Genomic DNA, 19,376 nt, shown 5'->3' on the forward strand with positions numbered 1-19,376 from the left:
GACCAACTTTGAAGTTGGGTGAGGGTAGATTCTACTGAAGTTCCAATAATAGCTCATACCAGCTCTAGGAAGGAGTCTGTGTCTAGGATTTGAGGCTGAGATGGGTGCTATCTTCTGTCAGCAGAGCAAACATCCAATTCTTTAGCACCTTAATATTTTCTTTTGATTGTAGGAAATGTGTTTCTTTAAACTATATGTAAACTCTGTGGATAAATAATCAGTGGTCGTCCATCTTGTTTCAATTTCATTCATCTCTCAATTATTTGAGAGGAGCCAACTGATTTGCTTTTTTATCTTGCTCCATAACCTTGAGGTTTGGCACTATGGTAAATCTGTATTTTGTTGTAGCGGACCTGTGTTGGCCTTGGCTCTTGCTAGCACCGACGCAGTTGAACGTTGGAGGAATCTGCTGGGACCAAAGGATGTGAATCAGGCAAAGGAGGAAGACCCTGAAAGGTTTGTCCATTAAATTAACCTGAATCTTAGAAAGCTTAATGCTTTCTACACAATATTCTAATTCAATTTCCTAATGAGAATGAACAGAGTCAATACTAACAATAATTGAGTTGTAGGTGCATGTTATTCAGAAGGAGCCAGGTTTTGATTCATCACTGACTCTAACCCAAGTTATCCCAGTCAAGGCAATGTTTACAAAGCTTCTTACGTTGCTTGCAGTGCTTTCTTATACTGGGGATGGAAAGGAAAGAAATATGCTGCATCTTGTGGTTCTGATGAATGGCTCATGACCCTCGTTCAAAAGTGTATGTGCAGGGATGCTAGGTGAGGACTACGTCAGCAGTAACTCAGCCTGGACAGGAATGGTCAAGAAGCCCGCAGATAGTCAGTCTCAACACACACATGACAAGAGGGCCATGTGACAAGGTGAACGGGGTCTGTCCCTGCTCACAGAACTGCCCGGCAGCACGAATTAATGTATTCTTGAATCGGAACATTTCTGACAATGCCGATATTTGCTGCCTCGAATGTGCTGGGCCATTTCAGAAGGTAGTTATGAACCACCATGCTGTGGGTCAGCATGCTTGTGCACTGTCTAGTGATGAAGTTGATGGGATCAATGCTATTGATGGCAGTTCTGGCTTTGGCAGCCAACACTCTGATGTAAATGGCATGGCACCACTAGCCTTGGAGATATTGAAGTCTCTGAAGGAGGTCAATAATCTCCCAGTTTTGAGGGACCTGGTGGAAACCAGGCTTTTTGTCCTGGCTGTGCAGTTCAACATTTCTTACCAAGATCAGTGATAGTGATCCATGTGCCAATTCATTTGCATTTATTTGCTTCAAGGGTCAAATTCTACTGTGTACCATGTACTATAATGAAGCTAGGAATGGTGCATGGGACCGTGTAAATGAAATTTCACCCTGCATCATATTGTTAAATCCTTGAGGCGGCTTTGTCAAAGATTATTGCTGTCAGTAAATAAGAATGTAGGAACAGAGGTAAGCCATTCAGCCCCTTGAGCCTGTTCTTCATTCAGTGAGATCATGGCTGATCTGGGGCTTAACATCGTCCACCTACCTTTTGGTCCATGTCCCACCAGACTTTTGCATAACAAAAAAAAGCTATCTGAGATTTACAAACAACAACAGCATCCACTGCCATTTGTAGAAGAGAGCTCTAACTTCTCTGACCCTCTATGTGTAGGCGTGCTTTGTGACATCTCCCCGAGCCGTCTGGCTCCAATTCTCTGACTATTCTCAAATCTAACATGAAGAGTTGTAAATCTTTAATAAGTCTCACATTGTTTCTGCTGAAAGACTTTTCCAAAACATTTCTGAATGTTCCTTGTGAAAATAAAACTGGTATTGTTCTAATTAATGCATTGTTTCACTCATTTAGCCTCAGAGCACAGTTTTCAATGGAAACTGTTCCAATTAACCAGCTGCATGGTAGTGGAACACCTCAGGAAGCAGAAAAGGAGCTGAAGTTCTTCTTCCCCATGGAGCAGACACTGGCTGTTATCAAACCTGATGCACTGGAGGATCATCAAGGTAACCTGGGGGATAATTGCATTCCAATCCTTTAACAGACCCAATGGCTACAGATCCCTGGGATCAGATCTCATCAATGATGAAATTAAAGAGGTGGCATTTATACAGCTCATTTGATGCAATAGGTATCTAAAGTATTTTGAACAGGCAGAACTTTGAGTATGAAATGAAAATCACTGGAGAACGGTCAGCAAGACAGTTTTTGAAGAGAGCATTGAGGTGAGGGATGAAATGGAGAAAGGTGATGAGATCTGGGAAGACTGCTCCATTCAACAGAGAATGAAGTGGATGAAGGCTACGCCATCATTAGTGAATAGATAGAAGGATGCGCAGAGGAGCAGAGGATACAGAGTAGCACCGGAAACTGGAGGAGAGTAGAAAGCTGGGATGGAAAACATTGTTGGAGAGAATTGTAAACAAGGATGAGGGTTTTTAGGTGAGTGCAATAGAGATGGTCACTGTTTAACTGATAGTTTAGCATTTTGACTTAATCTGATTTCCCTCTGTTGTAATCCAATTACCCAGAAACAGATGAAATACACTCTTCATCTATTAAATCTAACAATTTGTACGTCAGGGAAAGTTCAAAAAGTAACGCACAGAGCAATATCTACTGGAAAGGAACAAGAAACAATACTCAAGCTTCCTCATCTTTGATATTTTGGCTTCTTGTAACATATAAATATTTACTGCATCATTTCTCTTCCACTCATACCTCTTGCAAGCGTTTAGATTAATATAGGATTTACTTTAACTGAACTGCTAAATATTTTGCATTTTGGCAGATGAAATTATACAGAAGATTAAACAAGCAGGCTTCATTATATCACACATGGATGAAAAAACTCTAAGCCGGGAAATGGCAGAAGAGTTCTATAAGGAACACAAGGGTAAACCATTCTTTGACCAACTGGTTGACTATATGTCTGAGTAAGTGTCAATGTTAGGTTAACCTCAATATTTCTGCCTAGTTTTACAGAGTTCAAATTATGAATGTTTTGATGGCCTGAATAAAGAGAATGTGTTTCTAATGGCAGGAAAATCAATAACCAGAGGACACAAATTGAAGGAAATTGGCAAAAACAAACTAATCAGGAGATGACAATTTTGTTCGCTAAGTGAGTTGTTATGATATAGAATACAATACCTAAAAGGATGTAGAAACGTGCTACAAGGGTAACTTTGCAAATGGAATTGAATTCATACTTGAAAAGGAAAATGCAAGATGAAAGGACATGATTTATGATAAAATGAGTTAGAAAACTCTTTCAAAGAGCTGACAGAGACATAATGGATCAAATGTCTCCTATACTACATGGTTCAATGACTCTATCCTCATCAGACAGCACCACAGACAAACAAACTGTTTGCTGCAGCTAATTTTGGCATCTGCTAAATGTCACAATGGGTCCAAAGTCCAATCCAGGAATAGAATCCCATGGGCACATTGCAATTATAGAACGTTACGCTGGACTGAGAAAATCATTGAAGCATTGGGTTCTATCCTTGTAGTCAACAGACAAGTCGTCCAAAGAAAACTCACATGGAGCCAAGCTCTCCAAGAGGCTATCAACGAAAAAATAACAGATAGTTACAGTGCGAAGGTGAAGAAAAATGAAACTACAATTTGATTCAACATTATTTTCTGTTTGTTTCTGTTGATTTTCTTTCTGACCAAATAAGCTATGTTCTCTGACACGAAAACATTATGTAAATAGCAGTCAGGGTGGAGACCATTTCGGCCTTGTGGGCTGAGTTGGTGGAGAACTTGAAAAAGCTTTTGCAAATATATTTTTTTTCAAAACTCAAAGACTGGTAAACATTCAAAATAATCTTCCAGAGAATATCAGAAGAGCCAAAGAATATTACTGGATGTTCAAAAGGATGTTGGTTATTGGTGCTAGAGGGTGAGCCTAATTTTGGCTCATGACTTCCTCTTTCTCCTGAATTGTTCATATGTTCCTAAGTGACCTTTTTAAAATGTGGTTATTGTAATATGTGTGATGCAGACATTGCAGCATTTACTGAGAGTATTAAGAACTGACTATCCATGGCGTCTGAAATGCTTGGCTAGTGTTGCATAAGGTCTTGCAAGAGTTAAGACTGAGGAATGTCTTAGGCATTATGCACTGTGAGGATGTCATAGGGACCTGGTGGGAGAATGTTTTCCAATCCTGAAGGAGTGGGACCTGCCAGCTGGGTTTTCCTCATAGTCTCTGTAACAATGGCTACCATATCATCCTGTTATGTTACATTTATATGGAGTCACAAAGCCATATCTCTATGACTATAAAATATGACGTGTGCATAGTTGCTATCATGCAATAAACACAGTCTTGTTTAAGACAAGAGTCTCTTCTCATTGGTGGTTTTCATCTCCCACGCTAGATCAAGTGGGCCCTATAGATCCCAACAGGAAATTGAAAGATGGCAGCAAATCTACCTGGGAGCTCAGATAACACGATGGGCAATGACATCACCTTATGACCACTGGTACTTAGTATGGCAGATTGCCCAAAAAGGAAGCAGTGTGGGTCTCCATCTGACTTTCCATCCAGTGGGCAAGATCTCCATTGTCCAGATTAACTCCACCCCAGTGTTCTTGTTGCCACAGAGACAGGCCTCCAACTGGCATTGGACGCCTTTATGTCAATATGCAAATAAAAGTTTCACAGGACTGCAATCTCCTTTGCCTTTTATCAATATGGCAGACAGTGGATTTCTGGCACATAATCAGCATGATTTCCACTCAATATTATTGGAGGCTGACGGGTTTATACAGTGAAAAACAAACACTTTCTGCTTATGTCTATTTCTGCTTTGTACCAAGTGCTTTTCTGACAGACAGATGAGTAATGCTAAATGACACTGATTCCTACCATTCTCCACTTCGTTCAGAGGTCCCTCGTTGATGATGATTTTGAGTAAGGAGAATGCAGTGGAAGAATGGAGAAATTTAATGGGCCCCACAGATCCTGAGGAAGCCAAACAAACAGCACCGGACTCTCTACGAGCTACGTTTGCAAAGAACATCTTGCAGAATGCTTTGCATGGCAGCTCTGATCGGCTCCAAGCTATGGAAAAGATCCAATTTGTGTTTGGGGACATAAACATTGGAGCAGATGGGGTTGTCCAAGGTAAGAATTAGTGTAGGAAAAAATTGAAATGTGAATCAGTGCCTTGTGGATTTGATTGATCCTGTACAATGAGTTCAGGAAGTTTCAAAGCACTCGTGTTAATAAATGCAAATTTAAGAAACTATAGCATAAGAAGTGACAGTCTAAGTAGACCATTTGGCCTATCCGAGATCGCTTCACATTAAATAGAGCCACTACTGACCTGATTGTGGCTTTAACTCCATTTTCCTTTCAGCTGAAGCCCCAGTCCCACCCTGATCCCAACACATAGCTCTCCATGCTTCATGGATCAAAAGACTGTCTAACTCATTCTCCACTGGTCTCTGTGTAAGAGAATTTCAAAAACTAATGGTCTTCTAACAGAGGAAATCTCCGTTCAACTCCATTTTAAAGAGGAGACCCCTTATTATTAACCTGTGTCCCCTCATTCTAGATTGCACCAAAAAAGAAAAATGATTGTCTTAGCATCTGCCTGGTCAAGGTCCCTCAGAACCTTGTGTTTCAGTGGACGTTCTCTCATACATCTAGTCTCCAATCAATATAGGCCTAATCTGCTCAACAGTTCCTCAGATGATTATGCTTTATTCCTAGGATTCAGCCCCATGTACTTTCTCTGAATTAGTTCTTGTACAAGCTTATCTCTCTTTAAAAAGAAAAATTGGTCACCTAATAGATGGTCCAGTTCTTACTTCAAAGTTCTGGCCTTTCTATTCATCAAAAGCTTTTCTTGGACTGAAATTATGGTCATTAGCCTTCTGAATTCTAGGCAAATATATCATTTTGTACACCCCTCCCTCCAAACTGATCAAGACAAGGAAAACATAATTGATTTCTCTCTGCAGAGATTCACTTTTGGAGAAAAACTTTTGGTTCTTGAAGGCAAAAAGGATAATCAGAGAAAATCTTAGAATCATAGAGTTCAAAAAGGATAAGCTTTGAGAGGTTCAGATGGCTATCAAACTGATGTTCTGGCATTTATAAGTAGGTGTCACCAAACATATGCAATTATCTCTGGGATATTGTTAAACACAGTTTACTCAGGAAGCACATTATCATGAAGTCTTCCAGTGAGCAGGGCGACCAGGTTTCATATTAGTTTCACAACAAAGATGCTTCAGAAACACAAGACACAAGCTTAGCAGGCCTCCTTGAACTGAAAATCCAACAAAAATCTCCAAGCCAGCAGAACACTGTTCAAGCAGAACAGCAATAAAAGCTGTTGGGCATTTTCCATGAACAGCAGTAAAAGCAATCAAGACCAGATTACTTGTAATCACCTGCTGGAATCATGTGGTTTCCGAGAAATAACTTTTGAAAAAGATGTTCCAACATATGTTTTTATTATGATTTGGAGATGCCGGTGTTAGACTGGGGTGTACAAAGTTAAAAATCACACAACACCAGGTTAGAGTCCAACAGGTTTAATTGGAAGCACACTAGCTTTCGGAGCGATGCTCCTTCATCAGGTGATTGTGGAGGGCTCGATCGTAACAGAATTTATAGCAAAACTTTGCAGTGTGATGTAACTGAAATTATACATTGAAAAATTGTCTGTTAAGCCTTTCATCTGTTAGAATACAGTGATAGTTTCACTTCTTTCATGAAAGGCTTAACAGACAATCAATTTTTCAATGTATAATTTCAGTTACATCACACTGCAAATTTTTGCTATAAATTCTGTGTTACAATCGAGCTCTCCACAATTACCTGATGAAGGAGCGACGCTCCGAAAGCTAGTGTGCTTCCAATTAAACCTGTTGGACTATAACCTGGTGTTGTGTGATTTTTAACTATGTTTTTATTGACTTTTAAAATAAAAATAATCCAGGTATCTCCACAATCCTTCAAGCTCACATCCCCAGAAATGGTTAATTATGAAGATATTTTGACATCACACGCTACTATGATTTATTCTTATGATTTTCAGAGATCAGTAGAAACCTCAAGCTGTGTCATTAGCTGATTGTAATCCTTGACTTCTTAATTTTGATGTCTTCCTGCTTTTGCCCATCAACTTAGCTTTCCAACAAAAATAAATAACCCACGTAAAGGAGCCAAGAATTCAAAGTCCTGGTATTCTGACAGATCCAGGTTTAGTAGTAATTTATTTGTGATTGCGTCTCCCTTAAACATATCTGCATCAAAAAATTCAGAGGGGACCTGTAAAGATTATTTGCCTTTGCTGAGATGGGTGTATCAGCTTTGGATCACTTGGAAAAAAAAATCAATTTCCAGTGCAGTGAATATTTATTGTGGATTTTGCATTCATCATGATGATTGATGCAGTACTTTTGAGAACCTGTATTGGTACTTAAAAAGACGAATGATGGTTAGATGTAGAGTCAAACACCTCCTCATGTCTCAACAAGCTACAAATTCCAACCATAGCACTGTCAATCCACAAATGAGGCATCCATCCATCTCACTGTATATTTTTTTCATTGTTGTTGAATGGTTAACATTAATTTTCAGTTTTGACAAGTAAAAGGCAGTTCTACATTCTAAGCCTATACCCATTAGAAATCAGATTACCCCAAGCTCGATGCACTTAGAATACTTACCATTTTGATTCAGAAATGGGACTAAATATGTAAGGGAGAGGAGATGCACAAAGCTCATTTTTGACTGTCTTTTCCCCATGAAAGCCAGAGAGCTAACATGGACACAACTGGATAAATATCTCCTTTGTGCTGTGACCATTCTATGATTCTAAGGTCTTATGGTGCTGCCATTTCTCTGATATGCTTGTAGGTATTGAACCAGATTTGGAGAAGGTGATAAGTCCAGAATCCAGGGAAGAGTCTGAAGGTATGTCTGAATGATATTGATAAAACAGCTAAACATAACTAAATAATTAAGTAGGGGGGCACAGATGATGTTTTTGCACTGAACCACAGACCAAAATGAATTGATTTTACATTTCAAGTGAGTAATAAATAAATGATATCTTACACATGCTAATAAGCATCGCTAATGTTTGTTGCAGTAGTCAGGAAAAATAGAGCAGAGAGCACAATAATTCCTTTCCACGTCCTCTTGCAGCTAACACTGCTACCTCTGCACTGAGTGAAATAGTGGCCAAGGAGGATGGTGAGTGGCCATACAATGCCTCCAGTGCCCTTCAGTGAAAGCTCATACCAACCAGAGCTAAGCAGTCCACCCACAGGATTTTATAATAAACACCCCCTGGCCCCACTACCTTAAAACCTGCCAGCAGAAGTTTGGGGTGGGAGGGATGTAAAATCCAGCCAAGAGAAATCAAAGAAGGCATAGTAACGATGTTGCAGCTAATATTCCAGAAGATTCCAGATGTTTCCATATGACAAAACCCTGTTTATAAAGGTCACTTTAATGCTAATGATGCGTTCCCATGTGACATTATATATCAGGCGTAGAGCATTGGCTGCAAGAGCCAGCATCTTGAAGTGCCGGAGTCAATCCTCCAGCATTGCACACGCACGCACACACACTCTATCCTCACGCCATCTCTTCTTTCTTTGCCCCATCGCCCCGGCATCCACCGTCATCCTTTCCTTAGAAGCACCCCCAATCCAATCTAAATGTTACTGAGTTTTGTTGCCGATGGAGACCAGATGACAGCATCAGACCATGTTCTCGCATATTTTAGGGCCTTCTCTCTGACTCGCTGATATGGAAATGTCACATTGGCACTGTGTCCCCAGTAATAATAACAAAAAAAGCCATGGTGACACTTGGAAATGCTTGACAGCATTGCATCATCTGAACTCTCCTTGTGTCTGTGATTTTCCTTGTGTCTTGAAGAATATTTTGACAAAGCATCATGTTCAGAATTTTACCATTTAAAATTAGAAAAATACATTCAAATTAAATGAACTGCATCATAAAAGACAATGAATTTGACTCAATTTATAACATAAAGTCTCTCTTCTCTTAATGCTTTTGTTTAATGTAATTGTAATGTCTGCTGTTTTGTTATGCATAAGTTAGATGCAATGAATTATTATTTAATTACCCATGTAACAATCACATTTTTGAGAACATTGCTTTAGGTATAAAATGGTGTCCACTTTTAGATAACTGATTTTTTTTCTCTCTAAGGACTTTTATGGCATGCTTGATTTGGGCTAACACAGAATCTTGAGCGTGGATTGGCTTTCTAGATGAGTAGGGTGATTGGCCAGAGTCCACTGACCTGTTGCTATGGGATGAATGACCTCACCCTGGCCAACTCACACCTGCTGCGATCAGACCAATTACATTGTTTGGTTCTGAGCTCTGTTGTGACAGAATGAGATTGGTAGATTGACCAGCTATTGCGCATGCTCAGACAGCACCCACGATTTTGTCTGTGATGCTGATGTGTTATCGGAACTTCAATTCAAACAACATTGATTTCCTGGACAGCTTCTTCTAGCCCATGGCACCTTTCCTCCTGTAGATTTGTGAAGGAGGTGGAGTGTGGGGAAGGCAGGAAAGGAAAGGGTCAAAGGGCAGCTGGTGGACTGTGATCCCTGAAAAACCATAGTTGTCTTATACATTAACATTTACGCCGATGTAGGGTAATTGTAATATTGCATTATTGTAATCAGTGTGTGTTATGTTTGTAACATTATTGGGATATTTATCTCTTTTAAGTGTGATGAAGTATTCAGTGGCTGAGCTCAGTGTGACAAATGAGCCAGCAATGGATATGGCATCTTGTGGAGCTACTCTGTGCACTAAGTCACTAGAATGTAGACAGAAACCTCCCAATGCCATATGCATTCACCTTAGGGGGACAAAGCATCTAAAATTGCAGGTCTGGATTGGGTGCATGTGTACCTGGCCTGTGACCTCATTCAGAGGCAGTCACAGGGGTTACCAACCACCGAAACAGGCTTACTTTGTTTTGTTAGGCCTTCCTCCAAGCAGTGTTATTAAATATTTGCCTCACTAACCCTCACATTGTTTCATCGCCTATTCCATCACCCATATTCCATGCCCATACATGGCAATGCAATCCATTTGGTGATCCAGTTTTGCCTACTGTTAAAAACAGAGTCATAACTCACACATTGAGGCCTAAGGCTCTTACTCCAGTCTGTTTTGAACATAGCATTGAGTTCAAATGACCTTGGGGAATTCAGGTTTCCCCTATGTGTACGTCAAGCCCCGCAACCTGAACAACAAAACTTAGATCTGTTGGAAATTCAAGGTAGGATTACTTGACCCGAGTTCCCAGTACAGTTTTGAATAAGCCATGGCATCATCACGACAATGTGGAAATCGGTCAGTGAGTCTGCAACCCAGCCCCAACATCACTCTTGGAGTGAGCCGCAGCAAAATCTCAATTTCAGAGAGTGCTCGTCAGTTCACAATTGAGGCTGAGCTATCTTGTCTCTGGTGACGAATTTGTGAGAGTTGGTACTAATGATTGTAATATTTTTTCCCCTTTCTGTCTTCCATTTGCTTTAAAGGTGCAACGGAGGCTGGCAATGCGGAGAGAACGGACGGGGCTGCAGTCGATAATGAGAGTAGGTGCAGCTATTTGTTTTCATACTGTTTAACAAAATGCAGACCTACAGTTTCATTGAATCCCCATCATCTAGAAGCAAGCTTGCACCTTTTTTGGCAAGATTAGTGGGGATCAATAAAGTAAGTACGTCAAGTTCATGTGGCTGTAAAATACTGATATGGTACGGCTTCTGGAGGATGAGAAAAATGTTAAAACCATAACCACTAGCACATATATAGCATCTTCAACATTGTAAACATCCCAAGTTGTTTTATGCATTGTCAAAAATAAAACGTGACACCAAACTATGTACTTTGAGGTGATACTAAGTCATTTGACTACAAAAGATAGGCTTTAATTTGTGCCATAATGGAGGAAAGTAAGGTCAGAATGAGAACACAGATATCTCAGAATTCTGGGGTTGGAGAAGACTACAGAGATAGGGAGGGACAAGGCCATGGAGGGACAAGGCAATGGAGCGATTTGAATGCAAGGATGAGAAGTCTAATATCAATGTGTTTCCGCACTGGCAGCAATATATGTCAGTGAGCCCAGAGGTGAGAGACAAACAGGACTTGGTGTGAGTTGGGATACTGGGCAGCAGAGAATTGGATGAGGTTTGGGGAGGGCACAATCACCCAGTAGTTCATTGTAACAAAGAGCTGAGATTTGGGGACACTGTATTGACATGAGAGAGGTGAAATTACCATTCTTAATGGTGGTGCAGATGTGTTTGGGACAGTAAATCTTTATCTGCTTTTCTTTCTCACAGACACAACCACTGACAACTCGCAGAGCACTGTGAGTGAGAGTTCACACAGTCTATCCAATGAAGCAGCAGAGAAGGTGGACAGTGATGGTAATGTTTCCATTAGACACTGCCTGTATGTGGGGGTGATACTGGGTGGGGGGTGATGGAGGACCAAATTTTATAGAATCCTGAATACCCTCCATTTGGATCATTGAGAACACACACAATCTGTCCGAAGAGCATACCCCACCCTGAACCCCCCATTACTCTTTTTCTGTAACCCTGAGGCCTATCCATCTAGCTGCACATCTTTGACTGTAGGAGGAAACCTACGCAGACAGGGGGAGAATGTGCAAACTCCACATGGACAGTCACCCGGGGCTGGAATCAAACCTGGAACCCTTTCCTTCCGGAAACGGCTCCATTTTGATGGAAAGCAATAGGGACTTGGCCAACAGTGAACATGAAGCATTGTGCCTAATTAATACAGGGTTGGGCACATCAACCATGGCTCACCAGTTTTTCCCTGATCATCTTGCTGAGGGGTGGAGGCAGATCAATGGCTCTTTGCCCCATTCCTCTATCTGTATCCCCATTTCATGAAGATTAGGTGTCTCTTACCATGCCTACCTCAAGCTCTCCCTATCTGTCCTCAATCATACTTTTCATGGCCAGGGGAAATTTGTGACTCAATCAATACTCCAGTGAAAGTAAGGAAGTTGAGTATGCTCATGGTGTTGCAGTCGAATGTATTAAGGGATATTTGGACATGCTCAGAAAGGATGGAGAGGATTGTGCTTTGAGCAGCACATTATGAGGTGGAATATAGGGGTTTTCGATCTTTCTCTGTCCACATGAAGTGTGTCAGCCTGTATGGGAACCTAGAACTGTTTGAGTGTTCTTTTACCCATCCACTCCATCACTGTTTTTGAAGGCAGCCATCTCCAACAGTTGACATCAGGCCTTCCCATGTGTCACATGTAGGAGTTGTCCCTTCTTGTATCACTTTGAGAGCCACTCTGGTCACTGTGGGTGAAAAGGGTCTGGTATCCATGCAGATTACCATGACAAAGATGTTTACTTCGAACCAAAAATGTCCTGCACTATCTTTTAATCTCTACTGTAATGGATAGCAAAACTGACTGGAGGAAATGTCTCCAATTTCATTTCAAAGATAGACATTGGTGAGTTGAAGGACACCCAGAGAAGCCAGCATGTTTATATCCTCACCAAATGTAGGACAACTCTCAGTAAAGACAATAATGACATGGGGTATTGTAGTAAGTCACAGGATTGTGGTTAAAGATGATTGCCCAGGGAAGATTCCCTGCTGTCATGTCCCATCCTATCACAAGATTGTCAACAGGATTCATAGGTGCAAGGTGTCATCCGAGAATCATCAATTACATGTGTATCTTCCTCCATAGTCCTCGTGAGAATGAAAGGCAGGAAACTAAGGATTTGTATAAGTTACCAGACACCCAAAACATATTCTCATAGGGCTGCTTGTCCTCCATCTCAGACTGAGGAAGCATTGCAAGTCCTCAACCACAGTATTTCTGTTGTCTCAGCTTGACCCTTGATTATAAGCTATCACCCCACGTGAAGCAAGACACTGAAAAGACGGCTCACGTAAACTCCCCACAGAAACGAGAATGTTTGGGCTCTGTAATGCCTCTGTTGAATAAAGTTCTTGGGAACCTTCATCTCCAGCCTTCTCTTGAAAGACTGAACACCGTCTTAACCCACTTGTTGAAGTTTAGCTTGCAAGTTAAACCAGAGCCAACTTTTCTGGACTGACATTTGGTACCTTAGTCCAAGGGAGGCATTCCTGTCAATGCTGAAAAAAGTCTGAATGGTCCAGGTGTGGCCCTGTCATCAGATGGAGAGGGAACCGGGTGAGTGTCCAGCCCGAGCTGGACATCATAAATAGCTTCTGAAAAGTTATGCACAGTTCATCCCCCACTTCATAACATGCTGAGGAAATCAAAGAATGCTGAAAGAGTTGGTAGGAAAGTATGTCCAGGGACGCCAGCATTTGAAGACTCTGAAGGAGGATCTCTTCCGATCGCCTATCCTCGGCCACCCAAACTTTCCTCTCCCTTTCAGACTTGAAACTGATGCCAGTTTTTCCTTGGCCACGCAGTGGTGCTGTCACAGGTTCAAGGGCAGAAAAGTGGTTACTGTACATGCCACGTAGAGTGTCAAGCTGAAAGAGGGGAATTTGAAGAGATACTCCAGTATGAATTTGGAATTGATAGCTTTGAGGTGAACCATTTCTAAGAAGGTTAGACACATACTGATTTGCTGCAGTGCTTGGAGTGGTTAACAAACCACAGCCCAGTCAACTGCTTTCGAATGCCTGCCAAGTCCAAGGCAGAATTCCAACATTGGTTGCCTCTGATATTTGGACTAAGATTCAGTGGATTGTCATGAACGTGCTTTAAGAGTGAAAACCAAACCGCTTTCAGGCAGGTTAGAGTCAGGTTCAGTTTCACTTTTGCTATCAATCTCGAAAGCGGAGCTTGTACAGTTTCAGCGTTACTCAACAGAAGGCCCAACATCCACTCACCCAGTGCCAGCGATGAAAGAATCCAAAATTGTTGAGGTGCTGGAAGAAGAGCAGAGAGGAGGATGGAGTGTTTGATGAGCTGTCTCATGGACAGCAGGGTGAAGCAACACATCCTTCCCTGCAGCCTCAAATGTAGTAGCAGTTCATGATTAAGCAGGACATCAAGAGACAGAGAAGGAGTACACATTGAACAGCGAGTGGTATTACTTGCCTGGGATATCTGCTGACATAGATGATGACCGTCACAGTTCTGAAAGACTAACATTGGCCAAAACAGGGAAATGACTTTGCCACAGCATGGGATCCATGGTCACCAAGGAAACCTGAGAGATCCTTGCAATAGATTTTACAGTCCTTGACCCCAGGAGCAATTTGATGCAGAATATCCTCATTCTCACAGATGTCTTCACCAATTTTGTACCACTCAATCCTACCGGTGACTGCAGCTAATATGCAAGGGTACGATCAGTTTGTCCATTTCTATGTTCCATGTCTGATTCACAATCATCAGGGGAGCAACTTTGATAACAAGATCTTACAAGAGCTTTGCAAGCTGTATAATATTGACACAAACCATATCACCCACTATCATCGAGAGGGTAATGGACAATATTAAAGGCTCAGCCATACTCTGCAGGAGTATCAGCGCACCTTGCTTCTTTACAATAAACAGAAGGAATCTGAGTATCTTCTGGAGTTGGGTTATGCTTCTAATAGCATCTTTCACTTAACCATAAAATATTCTGCACGCCACTGCTTCTTTGGATGAGACCCAGTCCTTCCCAGGGACCATCGCTGTGGGTTCATAATACTTTCTGGTGGAGATCTCAGGTCAGTGAGTAGATAGGAGAAAGTGAGGACAGCAGATGCTGGAGATCAAAGCTTAAAAATGTGTTGCTGGAAAAGCGCAGCAAGTCAGGCAGCATCCAAGGAGCAGGAGAATCGACGTTGCGGGCATAAGATAGTCAAAGTTGAGACAAGGCTATGCCAGGCATTTGGGGTGGTGTCCAAAAGAAGCAAGGCTGACACACTGAGAAGAGAAAACCATTGCACAAACACATGGCTTCCAATCAGCACAAGTGTGTTTCCCAAAAATTATTTCTGAATCAGGAAATGATATATAGAGGAGAGTTTCTTGAGGCTAAAAGTCTGCTGGATGATGTGGACACACGCAGTTGACTCAGAGGTATTGTGCAACTTGGTGTTCGTGCATAATGGCTGGAGTCAGTGACAGTGCCAATGCAGGTAACAGGCCTTCTCAAGCAAATGCTGAATATTACCCCAACCCTTACCATTTGCTCAGTCTGGCGAAGTAAGACATGGATGCTTCAACTAATTTGTACTCAAACGTTTAGGCATCGTGGATTAATAACTGATTAGTAAATGATCACTGTGTGCTAGTGTGGTTTTTGGAACTGCAACCCTCAATCAGGGAAGTGCGTAACAGAGCTTTCAACGACAGATGACAAGAGGTGAGGAAGATCACCGAGCAGGGGAACTTGAGCAGTTTTAGCAGATCCCTTCCTGAAGGCAAGAATGGCAGTGTCAGAAGGAGGCCTCATGGGGAGAGGGAGAGACAAACAAAGGATTTCCTCAATTAAATATGTTCTACAGGCTTAATTCCATGTAAGTTTACTGTTTCTCTACTTAAATTTGATTCCCCTTCTTTGTTTATAAATACCTGATGCCAGTAGAATAAAGAATGCTGCTTCATGAGCTTTAGACCATCTGTGTGCTCTAAATTTCACATTAAACTAGTTCAACTTAAAAACCCAAGATTCTGCTTGGATTTTTTTAACAGCTAAAAACAAAAATTGTCCATATCACATGTGTGGCTTGAAAGAGGTTATTTTGTCTTGTTTTTTTTTGAAGAGAGTTGTTTAAGATGGAGGTAATGAGCATCAGGGGTAATATAGACATCTTGGGGGCCCTGGGCTTTTGTTTCACGGCCTGAATGGGTGTGGCCAGCTCTCACAGATCAGGATTTCAGGGTTGTAGTTTTTCAGTAACATCAGAATTTATTGGGGTCTCAACAGAGTTGAAACTTCAGTGAATGGCTCCTGGCTTGCTCCTGTCTTGAGGTTTTTTTTCCCTTCTTGATTAGAAAACTACATGTAAGAATGTGTGTCTGAATTTTCTATTTTTGTTCAGGGGTGTGTTTATGGGATATTATTATACTGGAACAATTAATTAGATTAGATTTTCTCCAGTGTGGAAACAGGCCCTTCGGCCCAACAAGTCCACAATGCCCCTCCGAAAAGAAACCCATCCAAACCCATTCCTCTACCCTACATTTACCCCTGACTAATGCACCTAACACTACGGGCAATTTAACACGGCCAACTCACCTGACCTGCACATCTTTGGATTGTGGGAGGAAACCGGAGCACCCGGAGGAAACCCAGGAAAGACACAGGGAGAATGTGCAAACTTCACACAGACAAGTGGGAATCGAACACAGGACCTTGGTGCTGTGAGGTAGCAGTTGCTAACCGCTGAACCATCGTTCCGCCCATAGTTCCTGTATATATTATTCTGTTAACATTACATACTGTGATATCATGTCACTATCTTAAAGGAACAGGTTTACCTGGGCTGGAATCCATGGCATATTATAACACACTTGGTTCACTCATGTCCTTTAGGAAAGCAAGTCTGCAACTTTTGCCTGATTTGCAGACCCGCCTCAATGTGTTTGACTTTTAATTGTCCTCTGAAGTAGCCTAGCAAGCCACCTAGTTCTTTCAAACAACTGCAGAAATGTTGAACGAGACATACTGCAGTATTCCAAGAAGGTAGCTCACATCCATTTTCTCAGTAACAATCAGGTGGGTCAACAAATACAGGTCACGCCAGCAACATCAATGTCCATTGGGGCAATAAATATAAATCATGCCAATGACCTGATGGGTGGGGACGACAAGAGATGTTATTTTATGTTTAACTTCTATTTATCAACAACTCAACCTAAGTTGGGTTTGTCTGGTGGGTCTTTCATGGTCTGAATCACTCAAAATCACAGGACAAGTAATACATTGCGTGATTTTGAGTGAATCAGACCATGGAAGTCCCACAGGCAAACCAAACTTAGGTTAAGTTGCTGATAATCAGAAGTTCAACTTAAATTAACATCTCCTGTCATCCCCACCCTCACAAACATTCCTGTTTCCATTGTATTGAAATGCTAATACAATCTTTACCCACCCTTCTTGCCTACAGCTCCTGTAGACTCATCAACTAATAGTTCACAAAGCACTGTGAATGACAGCTCTCAGAGGAGTCTATCACACGAAGTGGCAGAGGAGGAGAGAGTCAATAGTAATGGTAACGTATCCAGGAGAGACTCTTACTAGTGGGGACAGAGAAATATGGTCTGAACTGTTTCCCCAGGCATCATTAGAGTCAGACAACAGCTTTAAAAAGGGCACTCTTATCAAATCAGTCTGTGTGACAGTACTACTGGCAGCTTCTGCCTTTCTAGGGCTGAAAAATGACAAAGTTCACCAAATATGAGCATCATGCTTCTGTGCTGCTTGACTGTCCCTACCATCACCTCCACTCTTTAGAATACAGCCAACTTTGTCTTTCCCCTTTCGCCCATTTCTGAGAAAGGGGTTTGGCCCTGGGGGATATTACAGAGGGTGAAGGGGAACAACCACGGTTCTTCTAATGACTGTCGTGGCCTTGATAAATCATTGGTACGCTGGTCTAGAAACCATTGTACACACTGTTAGCCCCACTGCATGGCAATTTATCCTGCCCCAGGATGTATTAGAAGACAAAGAGCTGAGATTTAAATTGTGATATTTTGGGAAGTGTGGATGTACACCAACGAGTGTCTTTGTGTACACCAGTCGGTGAAAATAGACAGGCAAGTGCAGGAAGCAAATGGATACCAAATAGTATATCAGCCCTCATTTCAAAAGGATTTGAGTTCAGAAATCAGGATGTCATATTGCAGTTATACGGGGCCAAAGTGAGACCACACCTGGAATATTGCATGCAGTTTTAGTCTCCCTCCCTAAAAACAGATATATCTACCATAGAGGGAGTGCAGTGGAGGTTTTTCAGGCTGATGTCAGGGATGGCAAGTCTGTAGTATGCAGAAAGATTCACCATATGGACCCAATTGAACTAAAATTTAGAAGGATCTGATTGAAAAGTATAAAATTCTAACAGGGTTGAACAGACTAGATACAGGGAGGAAGTTTCCCCCGATTAGGATTCCAGAACCAGGGGACATGGTCTTAGGGTACAAGGTAGATCATTTTGCATCAAGATGACAAAACATTGCTTCACTCAAAGGGGTGGTGAACCTGTGGAATTCTCCACCACTGTAAGCTGTGGAGGCCAAATCACTGAATGTATTCAAGAAAGAGAGAGATAAAATTTTGGATTTTAAAGACATCAAGGGGTTTAGGAGAAATTAGGAATATGGCGTTGAGATAGTCAGTCAGCTGTGAGCTCACTGAATGGTGGAGCAGGATGGAAGAGCCAAATGTCTTACTCCTGCTCCTAGATTCTAGATTTCTATGAATTTCTTTGGAGCTGGGATTGCAATGCTGCTGTCATTTCACAGGAGTATTGCATGAACAGCATTATCTAAGTGATTGGGGGATTCAAACGTACTACTGTTGACATGAGCAACATTGCAGAAACAATTCCAAGAAATCTTCCAGTAAAGGAAAGAGCAGTGCTTACTTTTACTCTTTAATTATCCAACATTTAGGATTCTGAATATTCTTTGCTCCATTTGTTCTCTTCCCCTCATTTTTGTTTCAGATGAAGGAGCTGAGCACGAGTAGGATTCACTTTGGTGTTGAGATCATGATACAAGTGAAAAGGGAGGAAATTGTTATAAGAAGTAGAGACAAAAGATCATTCTGTACGTACACACACACACACTGCATTGGCCGATCGCATTCCAGAATTTAACTTGTTGTAAGTCATCAAGACTCACTGCTCCAGGAAAGAACATCCATGTACGATGTGGTTCCACAGAACAAAAGGCATTTGAGTAAGTTACTGGAGCCTGGTATGTGCCTGTGGATCAATAATCCAGCAAAGACATCAAGTGGAGACAGACAGAAAAATGACAAGAAAACAAAAAATACTCCTGCCATCACAACAACAACAGAATTTGCAGCGTAAATTCTATCTGAAAGCTAATTGCACAGACAATACATTCTTCTTTTACAATAGTGGTATTTCTATGAATTTAAAAACAAATCATTACCAAAAAAATGGATTAATTTGTTTTGTTATATTCAATATTGTCAGACATTCCATTTGACTGAGAAGAGATTGATTACAATAAATTGTTAACACAACTTCAATTGCTAACCTTCTGGAATATTTATGTTAATGTTCTGTTCAGCTGGGCCTGACAGTTCCAAAGAAAATAGGAAGACAATGTCATGCCTGTAGAGT

The 19,376-nt window shown here is 41.4% G+C and overlaps 1 protein-coding gene across 1 annotated transcript in view; it reads left to right on the plus strand.

Moving 5' to 3' along the window:
* nme9 (NME/NM23 family member 9) overlaps positions 1-19,144 on the plus strand; it is a 48,546-nt gene extending 29,402 nt beyond the window's left edge. Inside the window, exons 11-19 of the mRNA XM_060828146.1 lie at positions 349-456; positions 1,859-2,010; positions 2,796-2,940; positions 4,909-5,147; positions 7,899-7,955; positions 10,586-10,642; positions 11,396-11,482; positions 17,166-17,270; positions 18,729-19,144. Of these exons, the coding sequence (XP_060684129.1) occupies positions 349-456; positions 1,859-2,010; positions 2,796-2,940; positions 4,909-5,147; positions 7,899-7,955; positions 10,586-10,642; positions 11,396-11,482; positions 17,166-17,270; positions 18,729-18,751 (973 nt within the window). The 3' untranslated portion in view covers positions 18,752-19,144. The remainder of the gene's footprint in view (positions 1-348; positions 457-1,858; positions 2,011-2,795; positions 2,941-4,908; positions 5,148-7,898; positions 7,956-10,585; positions 10,643-11,395; positions 11,483-17,165; positions 17,271-18,728) is intronic.
* Positions 19,145-19,376: the final 232 nt, after the last annotated feature.

Source organism: Hemiscyllium ocellatum, chromosome 7, assembly GCF_020745735.1.
Source record: "Hemiscyllium ocellatum isolate sHemOce1 chromosome 7, sHemOce1.pat.X.cur, whole genome shotgun sequence".
In the NCBI taxonomy this organism is placed as follows: Eukaryota; Metazoa; Chordata; class Chondrichthyes; order Orectolobiformes; family Hemiscylliidae; genus Hemiscyllium; species Hemiscyllium ocellatum.